This window comes from Pristiophorus japonicus, chromosome 7, assembly GCF_044704955.1.
Source record: "Pristiophorus japonicus isolate sPriJap1 chromosome 7, sPriJap1.hap1, whole genome shotgun sequence".
Lineage (NCBI taxonomy): Eukaryota > Metazoa > Chordata > Chondrichthyes > Pristiophoridae > Pristiophorus > Pristiophorus japonicus.
This window is the reverse complement of record NC_091983.1, coordinates 205,947,414-205,969,323: the sequence shown is the minus strand read 5'-3', so window position 1 is coordinate 205,969,323 and position 21,910 is coordinate 205,947,414. Positions and strand designations below refer to the sequence as shown.

At 44.0% G+C, this 21,910-nt stretch overlaps 1 protein-coding gene across 3 annotated transcripts in view; it reads right to left on the bottom strand.

The window, feature by feature from the left end:
• LOC139267426 (TOG array regulator of axonemal microtubules protein 2-like) overlaps nt 1-21,910 on the bottom strand; it is a 191,086-nt gene that overhangs the window by 30,050 nt on the left and 139,126 nt on the right. For all 3 annotated transcript variants that reach the window (XM_070885736.1, XM_070885738.1, XM_070885737.1), the window contains 7 exons: nt 21,635-21,775; nt 19,668-19,834; nt 16,173-16,314; nt 11,659-11,814; nt 9,084-9,225; nt 4,455-4,560; nt 1,489-1,724 (listed from right to left, as the gene is read on the bottom strand). In XM_070885736.1, coding sequence (XP_070741837.1) covers nt 1,489-1,724; nt 4,455-4,560; nt 9,084-9,225; nt 11,659-11,814; nt 16,173-16,314; nt 19,668-19,834; nt 21,635-21,775 — 1,090 coding nt within the window. The remainder of the gene's footprint in view (nt 1-1,488; nt 1,725-4,454; nt 4,561-9,083; nt 9,226-11,658; nt 11,815-16,172; nt 16,315-19,667; nt 19,835-21,634; nt 21,776-21,910) is intronic.

Below are 21,910 nucleotides of genomic sequence, written 5' to 3'. Positions count from 1 at the left end.
TCCCCCATCAGTGGAAACATCCTCTCTGCATCCACCTTGACAAGCCCCCTCATAATCTTATACGTTTCGATAAGATCACCTCTCATTCTTCTGAATTCCAATGAGTAGAGGCCCAACCGACTCAACCTTTCCTCATCCCCAGAATCAACCTAATGAACCTTCTCTGAACTGCCTCCAAAGCAAGTATATCCTTTCGTAAATATGGAAACCAAAACTGCACACAGTATTCCAGGTGTGGCCTCACCAATACCCTGTAAAACTGTAGCAAGACTTCCCTGCTTTTATACTCCATCCCCTTTGCGATAAAGGCCAAGATTCCATTGGGGTTTGGTAGAGCAAGTAAGGAGAAACTGTTTCCTCTGGCAAATAAGTCAGTAACCAGAGGTCATAGATTTAAACTAATTGGCAAAAGAACCAGAGGGGAATTGAGGAGAAATGTCTTCACACAGAATGCTATTAAGATCTGGAACGCACTACCTGAAAGGGTGGTGGAATCAGGTTCCATTTGGAACTTTCAAAGGACATTTAAACATGTACTAGAAGAGGGCTAATTTTCAGGGTTATGGGGTAAAAGCTGGGGAGTGGGACTAACTGGACAGCTCTTTCAAAGAGAAGGTACAGGCATGACGTGTTGAATGGCCTCCTTCTGTGCTGTAGGATTCTATGATGCTAACCCAAGGGATGGATAATAAATGGGGCCTTGCCAAAGTGGTCCACATTCCAAGAACAATTTTTTTTTAAGTTGTAACAATTTGCAATGATGTAGCACCTTTAATGTAGAAAAATGTCCAAGGTACTTCACAAAAGCATAAGGAAAATACTAGACATTGCACCAAAAAAGCAAATGTAACAATGGGTTTTCAGGAAGGTTTTAGCAGAGGAGTAGGAGGAGGAGTGATGGAGGGGTTAAGGAAGAGAATTACAAAACTGGGCCTTACAAGGCTGAACGCACGGCTGCCAGTGGTGGGGCAAAAGGGGAAAGGCTGCTCAAGAATCAGAGAAAGAAAGAGTTTGGGATGTGTGGAGGGCATTGAAAGGGTGGTACAGGCAGAAACCCTCACTACATTTAAAAGATACTTGGATGTGCACTTAAAGTGCCGTAACGTACAGGGCTATGGACCAAGAGCTAGAAAGTGGGACTAGGCTGGATAGCTCTTGGTTGGCCGGCGCGGATACAATGTAGCATTAAAGAAGGGAGAGGCAAAGCCAGCAGAAGGATCAACATTTAAAATTGAGGTGTAAGTTAGGAGTAAGAAGGAAAGTCGGAGTTTAAGAGGCAATTAGATACATTTCTGGAGAGAAGGGATTGAGGTTTACATTTAATCTATCAAAAAGAGATAAGCCTGTCAAACATAATAGTCTCTTTTCATTCCTAAATATTCTCACGTTCTTTGAGACAGACAAAGGCTCTTCAGTAATTATCAGGAGCTCCCTAAACCCCCTGCAGGTTTCAATATGTTTCTAAGTGCCTCTAATGTATTTGCTTACTTTAAGCCGCCTGCGATGAGAGCAGTCAGCGCCCGCGATGGGCTCACATTCTTCGCCATAACGGCCAGCGCCTTGACTGCCTCCTCTCGGATGAACTCGTTGGAGTCGCCCGTCCTATGGAGCAGAATCCTGCTCACCTCATCCACTTCCTGGTCCATGTTTCTCTTCAGCTGAGAGAACAGCTCACTGAGAGATAATATGGCGGAACGGGCAACCTTGGAACGCAGGTTATTAACCTGGGTAAATCAAAACGTTTTGCTGTCATATCACAAAGTTCTGCTGTAATTTGTTCATCAGTTTGCCAAGACCGTATTTCTCGTACTATAGAGTTACAAGCTGTAATGATTTACTGTTACATAGCAACATAGAAAATAGGTACAGGAGCAGGCCATTCGGCCCTTCGAGCCTGCACCGCCATTCAATATGATCATGGCTGATCATGCAACTTCAGTACCCCACTCCCGCCTTCTCTTCATACCCCCTGAACCCTTTAGCCATAAGGGCCACATCTAACTCCCTCTTGAATATATCCAACAAACTGGACGCAACAATTTTCTGTGGTAGAGAATTCTACAGGTTCACAATTCTCTGGGTGAAAAAGTTTCTCCTCATCTCAGTCCTATATGGCTTACCCCTTATCCTTAGACTGTGACCCCTGGTTCTAGACTTCCCCAACATCGGGAACATGCTTCCTGCATCTAACCTGTCCAGTCCAGTCATAATTTTATATGTTTCTATGAGATCCCCTCTCATTCTTCGAAATTCCAGTGAGTATAAGCCTAGTCGATCCAGTCTTTCTTCATATGTCAGTCCTGCCATCCCGGGAATCAGTCTGGTGAGCTTTCGCTGCATTCCTTCAATAGCAAGCACGTCCTTCCTCAGATTAGGAGACCAAAACTGCACACAATACTCAAGGTGTGGTCTCACCAAGGCCTTGTACAACTGCAGTAAGACCTCCCTGCACATTTGGTGCAGTTAGGGTGTTGCCATCTTACCACAGGCAGCATTATGCAAAATGTGGGAGCAGGATCTCAAAACATGTGTTAGGATCCTAATTAGCACAACCAAAGATCTAATCGCTTCAGGTGGGCAGCCTGAATGGCTGGAAGTCGCCAGTGCACTTCTGTGGCAGATTGGGCTCGACAAATCACAACCAGAAATTGGTCCCCCTCTCCTAATGTGTTGCCCAAAAAATGGGTGCAATGGCTACCAATTTCTCCTCCTCTGTCTCTGTCAATAAATGTGGACCTAGAATAGGAAAATGTGTCTCTATCCTGGCTCCATATCTATTGGAGTCACACTAGCATTTCCATTATTGACCTCCTATACTGCTTTTATTTAATTTATTCATTCATGGGATGTGGGCGTCGCTGACCAGGCCCATATTTATTGCCCATCCCTAATTGCCCTTGAGAAGATGGTAGTGAGCCGCCACTTCAAAGGGCAGTTAAGAGTCAACCACATTGATGTGGGTCTCGAGTCACATATAGGCCAGACTGGGTAAGGATGGCAGATTTCATTCCCTAAAAGGACATTAGTGAACCAGATGGGTTTTTACGACAATCTTGTAGTTTCATGGTCACCATTACTGCTGTGGTGGGATTTGAATTAGTGTCTCTGGACCATTAGTCCAGGCCTCTGAATTACTAGTCCAGTAACATAATCACTATGCTTGTTCGGCAGCCCATCCACTACCTTAAATATCCACTCCCTTTACCACCGGCGTACCGTGGCTGCAGTGTATACTATCTACATGATGCACTGCAGCGACTCTTCAAGGCTTCTTCGACAGCACCTCCCAAACCTGTGATCTCCACCATCTAGAAGGACAAGGGCAGCAGATGCATGGAAACACCATCACCTCCAAGTCACACACCATCCTGACTTGGACATGTACTGCCATTCCTTCATCGTCATTGGGTCAAAATCTTGGAACTCCCTCCCTAACAGCACTGTGGGAGTACCTTCTTCAGATGGACAGGAGCAGTTCTAGAAAGTGGCTCACCACCACCAATAAATGTTGGCCTTGCTAGCGATGCCCATATCTTGAAAATGAATAAATAAAGCACAGCTCTACAGCTTAATGCAAATTTCAGGAGCATGTATCTTCCCTTCCTCATGTGAAATCCAGCCCCGTGCCTGAGCATTGATTTCATAGATTACAAGATAGATATGGATGAGGAAGGCTTTTTGGCCCATCCCTGCTCATACATCGAGAGAAAGCCTACAGACACAGCCACATCTCCGCCCAACACCCTATATCCAACTATATATTAAATTATTCATGGCCGTCGGCTCCACATTCCCATCCGGAAATCTATTCCACTTGTTGATCCCTTTTTTAATCCCCTCCGCTTTTGGATTTGGTCAACTCTGTAAAGAGGCTCTCTTACCTGCCCATACTAATACTAAGGTTGCAACACTGGTTGGATGTATCCCTGGAGGTTGTGTCACATGACATCCCGCTTCCAAGCACCCCACTCCCCCACACTCCCACCATTGATCACCTGACATATCCATCCTCGTGGTGCCCCGCCTTCCCGCACCAAGTTGGAAGCCAACAGACTCTCCGTTGCCCGATTGGATGAATCCCAGTTGTCACAAAACAGTCTTTTATCCCATGTCCAATATTTTTATAAAATTGTTAAAAGAAAATTTTTAAAAACACAATTTATTTTAAAGTCCCTACGATTTTTCCTGGTTGTTCGCAGCAGTGATCTGGAGATTAACCTTTAAATCCTGGAGATTCTAGGACAATCCTGGAGGGTCAGAAAGCCTAACTAGTATTGGGGAAAGGCCTGACCCAAAACATTAATCTAGCTTTTTAGCTTTCTCGGATGCTTACAGATCTGCAACTCCTGCATTCTTATTGCTTTAAATCTAGAAAATGCTTCCCTTGGCCGGGGTCTCAGAGACCCGGGGCCCAGTTTGTCAAAGTGGAGCTGGTCTCTTGATAAAACACCCACCTCCTTCGTCACTGCCAAGCAGACGGCATGGAGCCTCGCTAGAAGTTGTTCCGGGTGGAATCGAGCCAAGCGCCGAACACTGGACAATCCTTTCCTCTTCATTTCCCTGAAACCAAAAATAAAAACCTTGGCATTTGCCTCGTGTCAGACCAAAGGCCATCTTTCAATCTCACATAGTGACATGGATACTAAATCTCCATTATGTTAAATCTTTCACCACATTAAAAAGATATGGACTCGATGCATACGGGTAAGTTTTGCAAGGCCCGGCCTCACACGTAGCCAGCGACTTTTGGAATATTTTCTCTCCGTTGATTTTAGTAGTCAGAAAACCGTAGGTGCCGTACCCAGAATTTCCCAATTGGCGCTGACTGAGTACAAAGCCTCACCCTTGGCATGGGGACATGCAAAATGTAGCCTCTAGCACATTCTTATTGATAATCCTAAGTGAAGGCCAAGGTCCATAGTGCAGGACACTGTCGGGTTAGACAGAAGAGGGGATAAATCAAGTAGTAATAGTTAGATGGTGTTAAGCTTGGGTTTTTAAAGCCTGTCAATTTAGGAGGAATGGAGAAACTGAGAGAGATAAGAAGCTTTGTTAGTATTAAGTCTTTGGGAAGGATTGAGTTAACTGAGGAAGTAGTATTGATTTCAACATGGTAAGGATGTAGGGAGGAGGACAGGTTCTGTAAGAGAGCTTCATATGCCAATTGCGCACAGCAGGAATTCTAGGATGGAGGTCAGTACATCCCTTCATTTTAACGGCTGGAAAATCTTGAGGCTTCCCAAATTGTGCTCCCTGCATGCAAAGCCCTGTGGCGATTGTGCTAACTTAGAAACTCTATCCTATATCAATATGGGACTCTGCAATCCAGCACTCCCAAATTGCAAAGTGCAGCCCAGGACTTTCTGTGCTTTGATGTTAATAGCTGTAGAATTCCAGCTCGTGAGCTCTCAATTGGAGGAGGTGCTTTCCCCATGGGAGTCGGATCACAGAATTACCCTTAATATCTATCCATCCATTACAGATACACATTTTATAAACTGCAGCCCATTCATGTAGAATTTACAGCACGGAAGGAGGCCATTTCGTATCATCGTATCCGTGCCGACCGACCAAGAGCTATCCAGCCTAATTCCACTTTCCAGCTTTTGGTCTGTAGCCCTGGAGGTTATGGCACTTGAAGTGCACATCCAAGTATTTTTTAAATGTGGTGAGGATTTCTGCCTCTACCACCCTTTCAGACAGTGAGTTCCAGACCCCCACCACCCTCTGGGTAAAGACATTTCCCCTCATATCTCCTCTATACCTTCCCCCCAATTACTTTAAATCTATACCCTCTGGTTGTTGACCCCTCTGCCATGGGAAATGGGTCCTTTCTATCCACTATATCCAGGCCCCTCATAATTTTATACACCTCAATCAGGTCTCCCCTCAGCCTCCTCTGTTCCAAAGAAAACAGACCCAGCATCTCCAATCTTTCCTCATAAGCCAAAATTCTCCAGTCCAGGTAATATTCTTGTACATCTCCTCTGCACCTTTTCCAGTACAATCACATCTTTCCTGTAATGTGGTGACCAGAACTGCACAACTGCACACAGTACTCCAGCCGCGGCCTAACCAGTGTTTTATACAGTTCAAGCATAACCTCCTTGTTCTTGTATTCCATGCCTCGACTAATAAAAGGCAAGTATTCCATAAGCCTTCTTAACCACCTTATCTACCTGGCCTACTACCTTCAGGGATTTGTGGACCTGCACTCCAAGGTCCCTTTGTTTCTCTACACTTTTCAGTGTTGTACCATTTAATGTGTATTCCCTTGCCTTGTTAGACCTCCCCAAATGCATTACCTCACACTTATCCGGATTGAATTCCATTTGCCATTGAATTGCCCACTTAACCAGCACATTGATATCTTCCTGCAGTCCGCAGCTTTCTTCTTCATTATCAACCACACAGCCTATTTTAGTGTCATCTGCAAACTTCTTAATCATACCCCCAACATTCAAGTTCAAATCATTGATATTTACCACAAAAAGCAAGGGACCCAGGACTGAGCCCTGTGGAACCCCACTGGATTCCAGTCACAACCCCCCCACCTCCACCGACCCGCCCCAACCCCGCCTCAACCATTACCCTTTGCTTCCTACCACTGAGCCAATTTTGGCAATTTGCTCTGGATCCCATCGGTTTTTACTTCCGTGACCAGTCTGCCATGTGGGACTTTATCAAAAGCTTTTCTAAAATCCATATACACTACATCATAAGCACTGCCCTCATCAACCCTCCGGGTTACCTCCTCGAAAAATTCAATCAAGTTAATCAGATACGAACTTCCTTTAACAAATCCATGCTGACTGTCCTTGATTAATCCATTTCTTTCCAAATGAAGATTTATCCTGTCCCTCAGGATTTTTTCCAATAATTTTCCCACCACCGAGGTTAGGCTGACAGGCCTGTAATTACTCAGTCTATCCCTTTCTCCCTTTTTAAACAAAGGTACAACATTAGCTGTCCTCCAGTCCCTGGCACCACTCCTGTAGCCAGAGAGGATTAGAAAATGATGGTCAGAGCCTTTGCTATTTTCTCTTTTGCTTCTCTTAACTGCCTGGGATACATTTCATCCGGGCCTGGGGATTTATCCACTTTTAAAAAGTGCTAAGCCCCTTAATACTTCCTCTCTCACTATGTTTATCTCGTCTAATATTTCACACTCCTCCTTCCTCATTGCAAAGTCTGCATCGCCCCTCTCTTTTGTGAAAACAGATGCAAAGTATTCATTAAGAATCATACCCATGTTTTCTGCCTCCACACACAGATTTCCTTTATGGTCTCTAATAGCCCCACTCTTTCTCTAGTTATCCTCTTGCTCTTAATGTATTTATAAAACATCTTTGGGTTTTCTCTGATTTTACTTGCCAACAATCTTTCATGCTCTCTCTTTGCTTTCCTGATATCTTTTTTTAATTGCACCCCTGCACTTTTTATACTCAAGAGTTTCTGCAGTATTGAGTTCTCGGAATATGTCATAAGCTTCCCTTTTTTTTCTTTATCTTACCCTGCATGTCCCTTGACATCCAGGGGGCTCTAGATTTGTTAGCCCCACATTTTTCTTTAAGGGAACATAATTGCTCTGTACCCTCAGGATCTCTTCCTTGAATGTCTCCCACTGTTCTGACACTGATTTACCATCAAGTAGCCATTTCTAGTCCATCTTGGCTAAATCCCATTTCAGCTCAGCAAAATTGGCTTTACCCCAATTGAGAACTTTTTTTCCTGGTTCCACCCTTGTCCTTTTCCATGAGTACCCTAAATCTTACTGAATTATGATCACTAGTACCAAAATGCTCTCCCACTGATACCCCTTTCACCTGCCCCTCTTCATTCCCCCAAATTAAGTCCAGAACCGAACCCTCCCTTGTTGGGCTTGTTACAAACTGGCTAAAGAAGTTCTCCTGAATACATTTCAGGAATTCCACACCCTCTGTACCATTCACACTACTTTTTTTCCAGTTAACATTAGGGTAGTTGAAAGCCCCCACTATTGCAGCTTTATAGTTTTTGCACTTTGCAGCAATTTGCCCACATATTTGTTTTTCTATCTCCCTCTGACTGTTTGGGGGTTTATAGTACACTCCCAATAGTGTGATTGCCCCTTTTTTTGTTCTTCAATGGCCTCGTTTGATGACCCCTCTAACATATCGTCCCTTCTCACAGTTGTAATTGTTTCTTTAATTAATACTGCGACCACCCTCCTTTTTTACCCCTCCCCCTCCCTATCCCATCTGAAAACCCTGTAACCAGGAATGTTGAGCTGCCATACCTGCCCTTCTTTCAGCCATGTCTCAGTAATAGCTATAATATCGTACTCCCAAGTGTCTATCTGTGCTCTCAGCTCACCTGCCTTATTGCCTATACTCCTTGCATTGAAGTATATACCATTTAGTGGTGCCAAACTCCCTTGTTGTCTATTTTCCTCTGTCTTCCAAATTCACTTTCTACCTTTCTGCTGCCCAATTCCAGCTTTGCTTCTCTCCCCACTGTTCCCATTAACACGGTCATTCAATTCAAATTATCTGATAATTCATACCATTCGGTTTTAAATTCTCACCCTGCTGTATTATCTATGTTGCTAATTCATAGAAATGTATGGCACAGAAGGAGGCCATTCGACCAATCACAATGTTTTAAAGCATAAAACTATTTTGAATTATCAGGAGTTGCGTGTATTGCAATCTCTAAAAGATCAAGTTTTTTTTTAAATAACTATTTTCTTGGTCTCATTTTCCAGTTCAGTCTGGAGGGATTTACTAATGGGGAAGGTAAGTGAAAACAGTGAAGCTCGATGGACTGGAATACATCTGCAGTCAGTGCCTTGTGGCCATGGCAGGAATGTTGGGGTTGGGATAGAGTGGTAAGCTGACCAGTAGTGTCAATCCTCACCAATCAGTCTTGCTCAATCTTCTACTGTGGGGATGTGGCTTACTCCTGCTCCTATTTCTTATGCTCTTATGTTCTAAAATGTTGCCTTTGTTCTTTGATTTGCTTCCTTCTTGATAGTCCACCTATTCAGAGCTGCCTACCATTAAATAATGAATTAAAATTGTAAATCCAATAGTGTTTCTGACCAGTCATTGTTAGCCAGGAGTTTCAGTGCCTCGGTCAGTCCTTGCTCCTGACGGGAGAAGGAGCTCATCTCCAGAAATTCCTCCTCGTCCGATTCCTCATCTCCTTCTGGAGAATCCAGGGGAAAGCCAGGTAGCGAGTGAGCTGAGGAACAGTAGGCAGGTTAGGGAGTGTCACATCAGCCAGTCTCAGAATAAATTAAACTCTATACATAGGAAGATAGGAATTGCTAGCTAAAAAAAGTCCAAGGTCCATCTAGTTTGCCTTCTACCATCCTGCTGGGCCCAGGAGAGGCGAGGGCCCGGGGCAGCACAGGCCAGCCCACACTGCGATCTATGGATAGTAGGAGTATGTGTGCGCACTAGGTCCGTGCAGCAGAGCTTGGTCTCCATCGTCTTGGTTAACCCTAGCCACTGGATCAAGACCTAGCTCATCAAGCCCGTGTGGTGACTGGTGTGCAACGGCCACCCCACATTAAAAGAATCCACGCACAGGCATCTTCCACCCTTCAATATGTAGTTCGGGACCTAGAATGTCAGGTCCCTCATTGAAACACCTGTGAACTCATCCCTTTTTGTTGCGGAAGCAGGTAATCCTCGATACGAGGGAGTGCCGAATACTATACTAGACTATACAACAATAATGGAGTTGTTGACAATCAATCTCTTATCAATTAGTCTACAACAGACCCAAAAATGAGGTGAGGAAAGCTCCAGTAGTGGAGAGATTTGGAAAACACAGGTCCAAAGTTGCCTGTTCTTCCTAAGCATGCTGCACTTCCTACATGTCATGTCAAATTATTCACATACTGTATCCCAAAATATTACTCTCTAATTGAAAGAATCAATACTAACTGCTTCCACCATCTCCCAAGGGAGCCTGTTTCATAGATTGACCACTCACTCACTGAAATACTGCTTCCACCGATTAGTTTTGAATTTACCCCACTTCAAGCACAGGCCGTGTCCTCTGGTTCTACTGTTCTGAAGAGGTAAAGGGCGGAATCACCCACCGCTTCTCGTGTTTTCGCCGCTGCAATGGATGCAGTGGCCTCTTGAGTGAAATTCCGCTCTTTGGCTTTTTTTTCCCGGCGGACCGGAAGTCGGTCATAATGAGGGCGGATATGTGGCGGTAAGTACACTAATGGAGCGGAAGTTTGGGGGGGGGGGGGGCAGAGTGGCCGCCGCTGTCAGTCATCAGCGTAGCACTGATGATGTCATCACGATGCCTCGTCACCACAGCTCTCCCTTTCACTTAAAGGGGAGAGCCTGCGCGATTTTTAAAGTTCGGTCCACTGGGCTACCAGGAAGGGTTTCGGCTGGGCCAGTTCACCGCCTGAGAAAAGCAGCTTTTAGCACCGCCCGACGGGAGGAAGATTTTCTCGGCGGAATTTCGCCGTCGGGGGAGGGGGAACATCGGCGGTTCGCACTCTGATGACGCACTTAGGACGGATCAGCAGCAGCGGAGCGGTAGTGGGGCAGGGGAATGGGCCACTACTGGGATACCGCAGGAGTGGATTTTTTTAAACGGCAGGCATTACATGAAAAATGGGCAGCCATTGCAATCCGCAGTGTGGCCGCCAATTTCCGGTGGTAACAGGCCTTAAGGAAAGGGGCAATTTCGGCCTCAAAGTATCTTGTCATGGTCTACATTATCTAGTCCCTTTAACTCCCCTAAATCTGCAATCATACCACTCCCCAGCCTTCCCTGTTCCAGTGAGAACATGCCCAATAACATGCCCTGCGATTAATGTGGGACTAAACACCTCACACCAAGGTGAGGGACATTAGCCTGTAGAAATGGAATATTTTCCATTTTGGGTAGGTTCTACAACAGGCAAGTGATCTGTTCCACCAGATTATCGCCCAGGCAGTGAAGATAAAAATTTACACCGTCATCTCCGCACCCAACACATGGCCTTATTAAAAGGAGAGCTGGGAGTTATCCTACAGCCCTGGCCAAAATTATCCCTCAACTCACACTAAGGAAAAAAAACCAGATCCACGGGTTATTTAACTCATTGATGTCTTGGAGACTTTGTTGTGCACAAAGTGGCTGCCGCGTTTCTTACATTACAACAGTGACTACACTTCCAAAAAGTACTTAGCGGCTGTGGGGACGTCCTAAAAGATGATATAAAATTCAACTTCTTTCTTTTCCTCTTCCTAAATTAGTGAAGAGTAAATTTAAATCAGGTAGTAGGAAGTATCCCTTTGTTAAAAAAGGTTGTTTAGAATGGTCGGACACGTATGATAAATGAGGCAAAGACATTAGGGGCTAGTCGTGAAACACCTGGAGCGCGTTTGAGGCACTCAAAACAAAAAGGGAAAGGACCAATTCCTGATCTAACGGAGAGTGGAGCGGTGAAGGCTGGAGCCGAGGTGTACAATGGGCATCCTCATCTAGACCCAGCTATAAAATGAAAAAAATCCAGGATAGTGCAGCTTAATCCGTTGCTTCCTTCTGTTTAACCCCCGACATCCCTTCCCCCTCCCCCACACCAACTAAAACCACAAGTACTGCGGGTGAATCCAGCCGTGGTCAGACACGGTTGGTCAGATTAGATCCTTTTCTTACCGGAGAAATGTCGAGGCACGTTGTACATCTGAGTAATATTTGGGATGCTTGGCAGCGAGGGCCGGTTGATTCGTTTACGCAGTGAGCTGCCGTTACTGAAACCGGAAGAGTCGAGGCTGATCTTGCTGAATTCCCTGCTGTTCAACAACTCTGGAACTGGGCACAAAACACAAGAATGTGGCACATTGTGCATCATTTTAATGCGTTTTCGTATTAACCCCAACAACAACTTGCATTTATATAGTGCCTTTAATGCAGTAAAACATCCCAAGGCGCTGCACAAGAGCGTAAAGCAAGAAAAAATTGACACAGAGCCAAAGAGGGAACCATTAGGACAGTTTAGTCAAAGAGGTGGGTTTTTATGGGCGTCTTTAAGGAGGGGAGAGAGAAGTGGCAAGACGGAGAGGTTTAGGGAGGGAATTCCAGAGCTTAGGGCCTAACCGGCTGGAGGCACGGCTGTCAATGGTAGAGCGGAAGAAGTGGAGGATGCGCAAGAGACCAGAGTAGCAGGTGCAATTTACATAGTTAACCACTGATTTTGCACAATCCCTTCCAATTAATCAGTGGCCCCAGTGCAACTAAAATATAGAACAAAGCTAACAATTCCCATCCCTAGTCTGAGAACACTGAGGCCAGTTAGAATAACCCCGTCGCTGATCTGTATCCCAACTCCATTAACCTGCCTGGCCTAATAAAAGTCTATCAATCTCAGTTTTTAAATCTCCAATTGACACCCCACCTCATCAGCTTTTTGGGGCAGAGAGTTCCAGATTTCCACTACCCTTTGTGTGAAGAACTCCCTGTTCACCAACACATTAAACTGAACATCGCAGCCCAAATACTTCCATGGTCCCACCTCATGCTTCCTCTGCAACATCCTCAGCCTTACATCCCCTCCCATACCTTTTGATCTTCTGATTCTGAAACCCCCTTTGTTTTGTCCTCCTGGTAGCTGTTGCATTTTTGGGACTATTAATCATTTTACTACAAAAAGTGGGCTTGACTGACTTTCCTGTCTGAGTTAGATTTGCAAGTAGGATTGTCCTGGAGTCTCCAGGAATTAAAGATTCATTTCTCGGATACTGTTGAAAGAAACACAGGAGAAAAACCTTAGAGGCATTAAAAACAATTGTGAATTCTTTTCATTTTCTTTGAATGCTTTTGTTTATCAGCTAAATAAATATTGAGGATGGCAAAAAAAGGAGGCAAATATTGAGGATGTGATAAAACCTCCAGAGTTGACAATTCCATTGCAGGATCACCATAAGCTGGTGTCATAAGTCAAAAGAGCAGCTAGACTGTCACAGGTAAGGGAGATTAGTAAAGAAAAAAAATTGGTGTGAGAGTGGTGGATTGGCAAACATTTGCACCTTCGGAATTGAAATTTCTCATCCTCTGGAGCTTTGCAGGAGGTAGGTTCAGAGGTCCCATATCTAGGGGTCGGTAACAGCCTTAATTGGCAGCTCTAACAGCCAAACCCTGGAGAGGGAGGGAGTCAGGGGTCAAACTGCCAAACTTCCTATCCCGGGAAGCCACAAAAAGAACAGAGACACATGTTCAGGGTCAGTTGGGAAGAGCTGCTGTGAGACGCTAGCCAGGCTCTAGGCAGGAATTTAAGAATAGAGCCGGTCACATTTCAGCTAAGAGGCTGACAGGAAAGACAAATGTGAGTATTTAGCACGCTAACTGGGAGGTGTAGCATGCTGTGATGTTTTCTACATTATGGGAAGCGTTATAGAAAAAGCAAAATAAATCTGGAATTTATACTCAGTTCCGTCAAGTATATCTGTAAAATAAACCAATTTTACATTGACCTCGTCTTGCCAGACTGTTTATTAATTCCACATTCAGAAGATTGGAGAAGTGCATAGAGGATCATGATATCCAGTTCATATAAGAAGGGGATCTAATTGTTACACCCTATTGTATTACTAGATATTGGACAGAGGGATGGATTCCTGAATGAGTGAAGTGTGGGATCAGCTTACAGGAGGGAGACACGCTGCTAAACCCAGAAGAATATCTAAGGTAGGACTGAAATTTGTGACATTAACAGAGCCTTTAGCCCCTCGATCCTACTGTCACAACCTTTCTACCTAAACCCCTCCACCACTCTCTCTACCTGTAAAGATCTTATCCAAAACCATCGTTTCAACCAAAAAAAAAGAAAGACTTTCATTTATATAGTACCTTTCACGACCACCGGACGTCTCAAAGCGCTGTACCGCCAATGAAGTACTTTTTGGAGTATAGTCACTGTTGTAATGTGGGAACCACAGCAGCCAATTTGCACACAGCAACTCCCACAAACAGCAATGTGATGAACTGTTTTTGTTATGTTGATTGAGGGATAAATATTGTCCAGGACACCGAGAAAAACAAGCTTTCAGTCACCTCGTGAAATCTTTCCCTCATGGTGTGGTGTCTATTCCTTTCATTGATTCATTTCTAGTTTTTTTCTTCCCCATCCCCTGTAAAATACCTTGGAATGTTTTATACATTGAGGCACTGCATAAGTAACAACTTGCATTTATATAGCGCCTTTAATGTAGTAAAACGTTCCAAAGCGCTTCACAAGAGTGCTTTCAATCAATATTTGGCACCGAGGCACAGAGGAGATATCAGGACAGATGACCAAAAGCTTGGTCAAAGAGGTAGGTTTTATGGGCCCAAGTTTCAACCGGCCCATAAAATGACGCATCTCCAAGAGGTTCGCCGACTTTCTAGAATGAAAAGCATGCCTAATATTTACCTCGGTTTTCTCCACGGTGATCAGGCCTGCTGTGGGCTCAGCGCAGCGCAGCAGAAGCAGCGGAGGGGCGGACCTACAGCCCTGCGCCGAAAAGAGTGCCGGCAGCTGCGCGTATGCGCAGTGGAGTCTGCATGCATGCGCAGTAGCTCCTGGCCGTCCCAGCGCATCCTGTCTCTGGGCGACCCTATCCTTGGCTGAAGGAACGACACGATTTTCGCAGCCTCTAACCCAGGCCAAGTGGCCTGGAGCACGGGCCAGCCGCTGCCTTCCCGCGCTCCCTGAGCAGTTCCCATGACAACACGCCAGTTTGGAGCATGTACACAGGGAGATTTAGGCCACTTTGTTTGCAGTGTTAAGGAAATAACGTTAGCAGTTTATATATTATACTCCAGTATATAAACTTAGCATGCATATATGACATATTTTTCAGGAGGCAGGACCCTTTGTTCTTGGATTAGCAGCCCTGCCAGAACTTACCCCTTTAATGTCTATGTATCTCAAATAGTATCAGTATTTTACACGATGACTAAGTATGCTGCAGTAGGTGAGGTAGGAACTTTTAATTTTTTATTTATTGATTTATTGATTGATATTTGATCTTTTATATTTTTTATTTTTTATTTATTGATTTATTTATTGATTGATTTATTTATCATTTATTATTGATGATGGTTCTTGTTTTTTAAAGTGAAGTGTTTAATGCTTTGGAAAATCCTCTAACTTCTCTCTAACTTCCCTTCCCCTCCTATCTCTGGCTACCTGTGCCTGATTTCTAAAGTGTGCGCAAGGTTTTTCTGAGCGTACAAAAGTCGACACTTACTCTGTTCTAAGTTATTTTGGAATAACTTTTCACTGCCTAAACTTGCAAAACAGGCGTAAATGGCTGGTAACGCCCCTTTTTGGGAAACAAAACTGAACTAAAACGAAACTAAATTAACTCATGGAACTGGAACAAATTAAATGCTGAGAATTGCGATTTCTAAGATATTCCAAACTAAACTAGTTGCTCAAAAAAAATAGCAGCCGAACTTGGGCTGGGGAGAGAGGTACAGAGGCGGAGAGATTTAGGGAGGGAATTCCACAGTTTAGGGCCAAGACAGCGTAAATCACGGCTGCCAATAGTGGAGCAATTAAAATCGGGGATACACAAGATGCCAGAATTGGATGAGCACAGAAATCTCAAAGGCTTGTAGGGCTGGAGGAGGTTACAGAGCTAGGAAGGGCGAGGACAAGGATGAGAATTTTAAAACTGAGGCGTTGCCGGATCGGGAGCCAATGTAGTTCAGTGAGCACAGGGGTTGATGGTTGAACGGGACTTAGTGCGAGTTAGCATAAGCCAGCAGAGCTTTGGATGAGTTCAATTTTATGTAAGGGTGGAAGATGGGAGGCCGGTCAGGAGAGCATTGGAATAGTCAAGTCTCGAGGTAGCAAAGGTGTCTTGGCCAATATTTATCCCTCAATTAACATAACAAAAACAGTTTATCTGGTCATTATCACATTGCTGTTTGTGGGAGCTTGCTGTGCACAAATTGGCTGCCACGTTTCCTACATTACAACAATGACTACATTCCGAAAGTACTTAATTGTGCTTTGTGACACTCGGTGGTCGTGAAAGGTGCTATATAAATGCAAGTCTTTCTTTCTTTCCAATATCCCCCTCCTCCAAATCTCCCCTTCCCACCCCCCAAATCTTCCCTTCCTCCCCTATCTCTCCCCCAAATCTTCCCCTAATCTGCCCCCACCATGGCTTCCGCCTGGTTACCAGGGAGAGAGACATCCTGCAGTCGGTTCCTCAGCTGCTGCGTCAGCTCTCTTTCTTTCTGTTGTTGTCGTTGCTCCACCTCTTCCCTTCGTTTCTGACACATCTTCTCCTGCGCTGACTTTGAGATCGTCACGTGGCATAGCTGCGGCAAATTACAGGGGAAAACAGATTTAGTGTCGAAACTCTTATGCCCGGAATTTCCATTCAGGTGCATAAACGAGGATTTCACTGTACTTCCAAAAAAATTACGAATTGAAAACTCCATACCACTGACGCCATAGATCCAATGTCCAATGGCGTGACCAGCACAGTGTTACCTGAGGGTTTAAGTACTTAGTCAAGGACGCCTTAATATCCAGGGAAAGTGCAGCACATTGAGAACAGGTCTCAGGAAGAATGTCTTCACTCAGAGTGAGAACTGTTATGGAATAATCTGGCAGTAAAGACAAAAACCATTAAGGATGTTCCAGTGTAGGTTAGAATACTGGAGGCATCCGCCTCGATGGGCCAATAGCTTTTCTCTTTTATTTATGATCTTCTGTTAAAAAACTTTCCAACAGCAGTCACTGAATAAAATTACACAGAATTACATATAATATACAGCACACAAACAGACCATTCGGTCCAACTTATCTGTGCTGGTGTTTATACTCCACACGAGTCTCCTCCCATTCCATCTACATTCCAGCACATCTTTCTATTCCCTTTTCTCTCATGTACTCATCTAGTTTCCTTTTGGAAGCATGTAACCTATTTGTCTCAACCACTTCTTGTGGTAGCGAGTTCCACATTCTAATCACTGTCTGCATAACGATATTTCTCCTTATTTCCCTATTGGATTTATTAGTAACTATCTTGTATTTATGTCCTCTAGTTTTGGATTCTCCCACGAATGGAAACTTTCTCTCCACATCTACCCTATCCAACCCATTCATAATTTCATAGACCTCTATCAAGTTTCCTCTAATCTCTCTGTCGTGATACCATACTTGTAAATGTTATTTGCACTTTCTCCAGTGCTTCTATCCACTTTTTATAATATGGAGACCAGAACTGTGCAGCCTGACCAGGGTCTTATACAAGTTTAACATACCTTCATTGCTTTTGAATTCTATAGCCCTAGAAATAAATCTCTGCTGTGGTTAGCATTTTTATTTGTTTTTGTAACCTGCATTGCTGCTTTTAATGATTTGTTTACCTGTGCTCTTCTACCCCATTCAGTTTCTGAGATTTAGGAAATGTTTTGGTTTTTCTGACTTGGAATGCACTGCCTGAAAGGAAGCAGATTCAATGGTATCTTTCAAACGGGAATTGGATAAATATTAGAAAAGGAAATATTTACAGGGCTGAGGAAAATAGAGTATGAGAGGAAGCTTACCGGGAACATAAAAGCTGACTGCAAAAGCTTCTATAGATATGTGAAAAGAAAAAGATTAGTGAAGAAAAACGTAGGTCCCTTGCAGTCAGATTGAGGTGAATTTATAATTAGGAACAAAGAAATGGCAGACCAATTGAACAAATACTTTGGTTCTGTCTTCACGAAGGAAGACACAAATAACCTTCCGGAAGCACTAGGGGACCGAGGGTCGAGTGAGAAGGAGGAACTGAAGGATATCCTTATTAGGCAGGAAATTGTGTTGGGGAAATTGAGCGGATTGAAGGCCAATAAATCCCCGGGGCCTGATAGTCTGCATCCCAGAGTACTTAAGGAAGTGGCATCGAAATAGTGGATGCACTGGTGATCATCTTCCAACAGTCTATCGACTCTGGATCAGTTCCTATGGACTGAAGGGTAGCTAATGTAACACCACTTTTTAAAATAGGAGGGAGAGAGAAAACGGGGAATTATAGACTGGTTAGCCTGACATCAGTAGTGGGGAAAATGTTGGCATCAATTATTAAAGATGAAATAGCAGCGCATTTGGAAAGCAGTGACAGAATCGGTCCAAGTCACATTGGATTTATGAAAGCGAAATCATGCTTGACAAATCTTCTGGAATTTTTTGAGGATTTAACTAGCAGAGTGGACAAGGGAGAACCAGTGGATGTGGTGCATTTGGACTTTCAAAAGGATTTTGACAAGGTCCCACACAAGAGATTGGCATGCAAAATCAAAGCAAATAGTATTGGGGGTAATGTACTGATGTGGATAGAGAACTGGTTGGCAGACAGGAAGCAGAAAGTCGGGATAAACGGGTCCGTTTCAGAATGGCAGGCAGTGACTAGTGAAGTGCCGCAGGGCTCAGTGCTGGGACCCCAGCTCTTTACAATATACATTAACGATTTCGATGAAGGAATTGAGTGTAATATCTCCAAGTTTGCAGATGACACTAAACTGGGTGGTGGTGTGAGCTGTGAGGAGGATGCTGAGAGGCTGTAGGTTGACTTGGACAGGTTAGATGAGTGGGCAAATGCATGGCAGATGCAGTATAATGCAGATAAATGTGAGGTTATCCACTTTGGTGGCAAAAACACGAAGGCAGAATATTATCTGAATGACGGCAGATTAGGAAAAGGGGAGGTGCAAAGTTGGCATGCAGGTACAGCAGGTGGTGAAGAAGGCAAATGGTATGTTGACCTTCATAGCTAGGAGATTTGAGTACAGTAGCAGGGAGGTCTTACTGCAGTATACACGGCCTTGGTGAGGCCTCACCTGGAATATTGTGTTCAGTTTTGGTCTCCTAATCTGAGTTCTTGCTATTGAGGGAGTGCAGCAAAGGTTCACCAGACTGATTCCCGGGATGGCTGGACTGACATATGAGGAGAGCCTGGATCAACTGGACCTTTATATACGGGAGTTTAGAAGGATGAGAGGGGATCTCATAGAAATATATAAGATTCTGACGGGATTGGACAGCTTAGATGCGGGAAGAATGTTCCCGATGTTGGGGAAGTCCAGAACCAGGGGACACAGTCTTAGGGTAAGGGGTAGGCCATTTAGGACTGAGATGAGGAGAAACTTCTTCACTTAGAGAGTTGTTAAACTGTGGAATTCTCTACCGCAGAGAGTTGTTGATGCCAGTTCATTGGATATATTCAAGAGAGAGTTAGATATGGCCCTTATGGCTAAAGGTATCAAGGGGTATGGAGAGAAAGCAGGAAAGGGGTACTGAGGGAATGATCAGCCATGATCTTATTGAATGGTGGTGCAAACTCGAAGGGCCAAATGGCCTACTCCTGCACCTATTTTCTATGTTTCTATAAAAGAACAGAGGAGTGTGACTAAGTGGATCATCTCTGTAATATAGTTCCACCTTATGGACTACTGCTCCACCTAATGGGTGACTGTGGTAATGCAGCCTCTGCTGTTTACAACAAGAATAAAAAAGGAATGGAGCCATCTTGTGAAGTCTATTGTGATGTCGTAAAAAATATACCACAATTTCTTTCAAAGCATCAGCACAGATACGATGGGTTGAATGGCCTCCTTCTGTGCTGCAAGATTCCAATTTGAAGCAACAATGCCACCTTGAATCAGATTGCCATCCTACTCACCCTCCCTTCATTCTCCGTTTCCTCGTCCTCAACTGGCTCCTGTCTGCTCACGTCTGGACCCAGCTCCGTGCTCAGTTTGAATGAAATGATCGTGGTCTGGCTCAGCGATGACCCTTTACTTTTGTTCTCACCCACTGATGGTGCACTTTGGACTGGACAGTGTCTTGCTGCAGTGATGACAGAAAGAATCAGTGGAAGGAAAGAACTATCGGTTGTTGTCCCAGATTGTTGTCTAGGTTTGATTTTTGTTTAAAAAACTTTGATGCTTACTCGGGGCCTACTAATGTAAATGTAGATTCTTTTCTCTCAATCTGGTTCAGTAAAATTACTGAGTCGAATACCTCTTGTGCTTTGAACAAAGCAGTCTTTATTTTACCGGCCGGCAAGACCTATCAGACAGAAGATATACCCTCTGGATAGAGCGTACACACTCCCTACGGATAGGTGAAGTTACATCGTAAAGCGACAACAGTTATACATTCTCGGCAAAAGATAACAAGATAGGGCTAGAGTGACATCCTAGTTCAACCTATCTCTTTTGGTCCCTCTTTCCCTTTGTCCACTCATAAGCCGACCTAAGTATGGTCTGATTTTAAACAAAGACCTTCTGTTAATGTTTCAGGTTAATAACATGATTTAATAAGACCTTGAGGTTTTTCTGCAAGCTGTGGGTTTTGTTTCAATATGTGTTAGTGTTGTAACATTTCGCAGTCTCGAGTCCGAGATGTCATGACTATTCCTCCATGAATTCTTTGTTAGCTTATACTGTCCCTATACAATTCCCACGTTCTCAACTTCAATGTCTCTATACATTTTAAACATTCACATTTATAGGAATGGACAGTAGTGGGCTTCTAGCAACCAGCCTCTCAAACAACCGGTACCAACCCCTTAAGGGCCTGTTAGCAGCGCTAGCAAACAAGGCCCAACATTAACAATGGCACCCTAGACAGTCCATCCTTGGGGGGCAAAGAACAGAATTTTGCTAATCAGATGAGCAGTACTCTTTAACCCTATCAATTCCGGAATGCCCACAAATAAACAATTTGTATAATCCTAGAAATAAAGTTCTTGTTTGAAACTTGTTAACACAAGATTCAATGAAAAGCAATAACTTTATTACATTTTAAAAAAAACATTCATTATCCACAGCAACATTCTAACAACTCTCCATCTTCAGCCTCCTGGCTGAAGCAGTAGCTGGTTGGGCTATTGACACGTTGTCAGAAACTTATTTTTAAAGAAACATCTCTAAATGATATACTCAATATGGTATGAAACACTAACATTTACTAAGGACCATCTACAAATGCTCAAATTCTATTATAATTTTGATTGTGTGGAAGTACCTTTAACCCATTGCTTTAGCTTTAAACCTGTAACATGATCCTCAGATATAGCGCTCAGTGTCTCAAACACAATGTTATCAGAGGTTGCTCCACTGATGCACTGCCTTCTGGATAAATTGGGATTTCGAACAATTTGAGGAACTGTACGGTACCTATTCCACGGCTGGGTTACTAAAACCTTACCCAGGTTATACCAGCTGAAATGGCTTGACGAGTATGAAAGGAGCATTATGACAGACATCTTCTGATGTGATTGGCCAGTCTTCTGCCATTTCCATTAAGGTTTTGCCCACGGAAATATCGAGGCCCACTGCCAATTTGATCACTGGCCATTAAAGTGCACAAAAATATTGGGTTAAGAAGAAAATATTTCCCCTGGTTTGGTTGATTTTCACCTGGGGGTTAAGCGTCACCTCGGTGCAGCTCAGAAAGGAAAGTCTGGTGGGGAAGTTCACCCAACCTTTCAATATCTGGTCGGATCTGTTCCCAGCGTCCAACTTTCCTGCCACACGTTCCTTCCTGTGTTCCATCCAGATGACGCGTAATGCCCGACAGTAAAGATAGACATCTACCCTGATAAGCTCTCCCACAGGCTGGTTATCCATATGTAAATCTCACCAGTGATTAGATGGTTTCTGGTTTGAGGAGAGCTTGTGTCCTCCTGCGATGTCTCTCCTTCCGGCAAAGGAGCAGATTTCACTCGGTTCCTGCGCTTCTTATCCTTTTTCAGTTCTGTGGCGGAGTCATCTTTACTGTCAGCTGTAATTAAATAAAAAATACTTCTCTTCCTGAGTCATTATCTTAAAGAGGCCAATTCTGACAGGGTTATTAAATTGCGATATTTCAGCATTATACATCGTAATGATAGGATGGGCAGTCGGGGGTACTCTAATA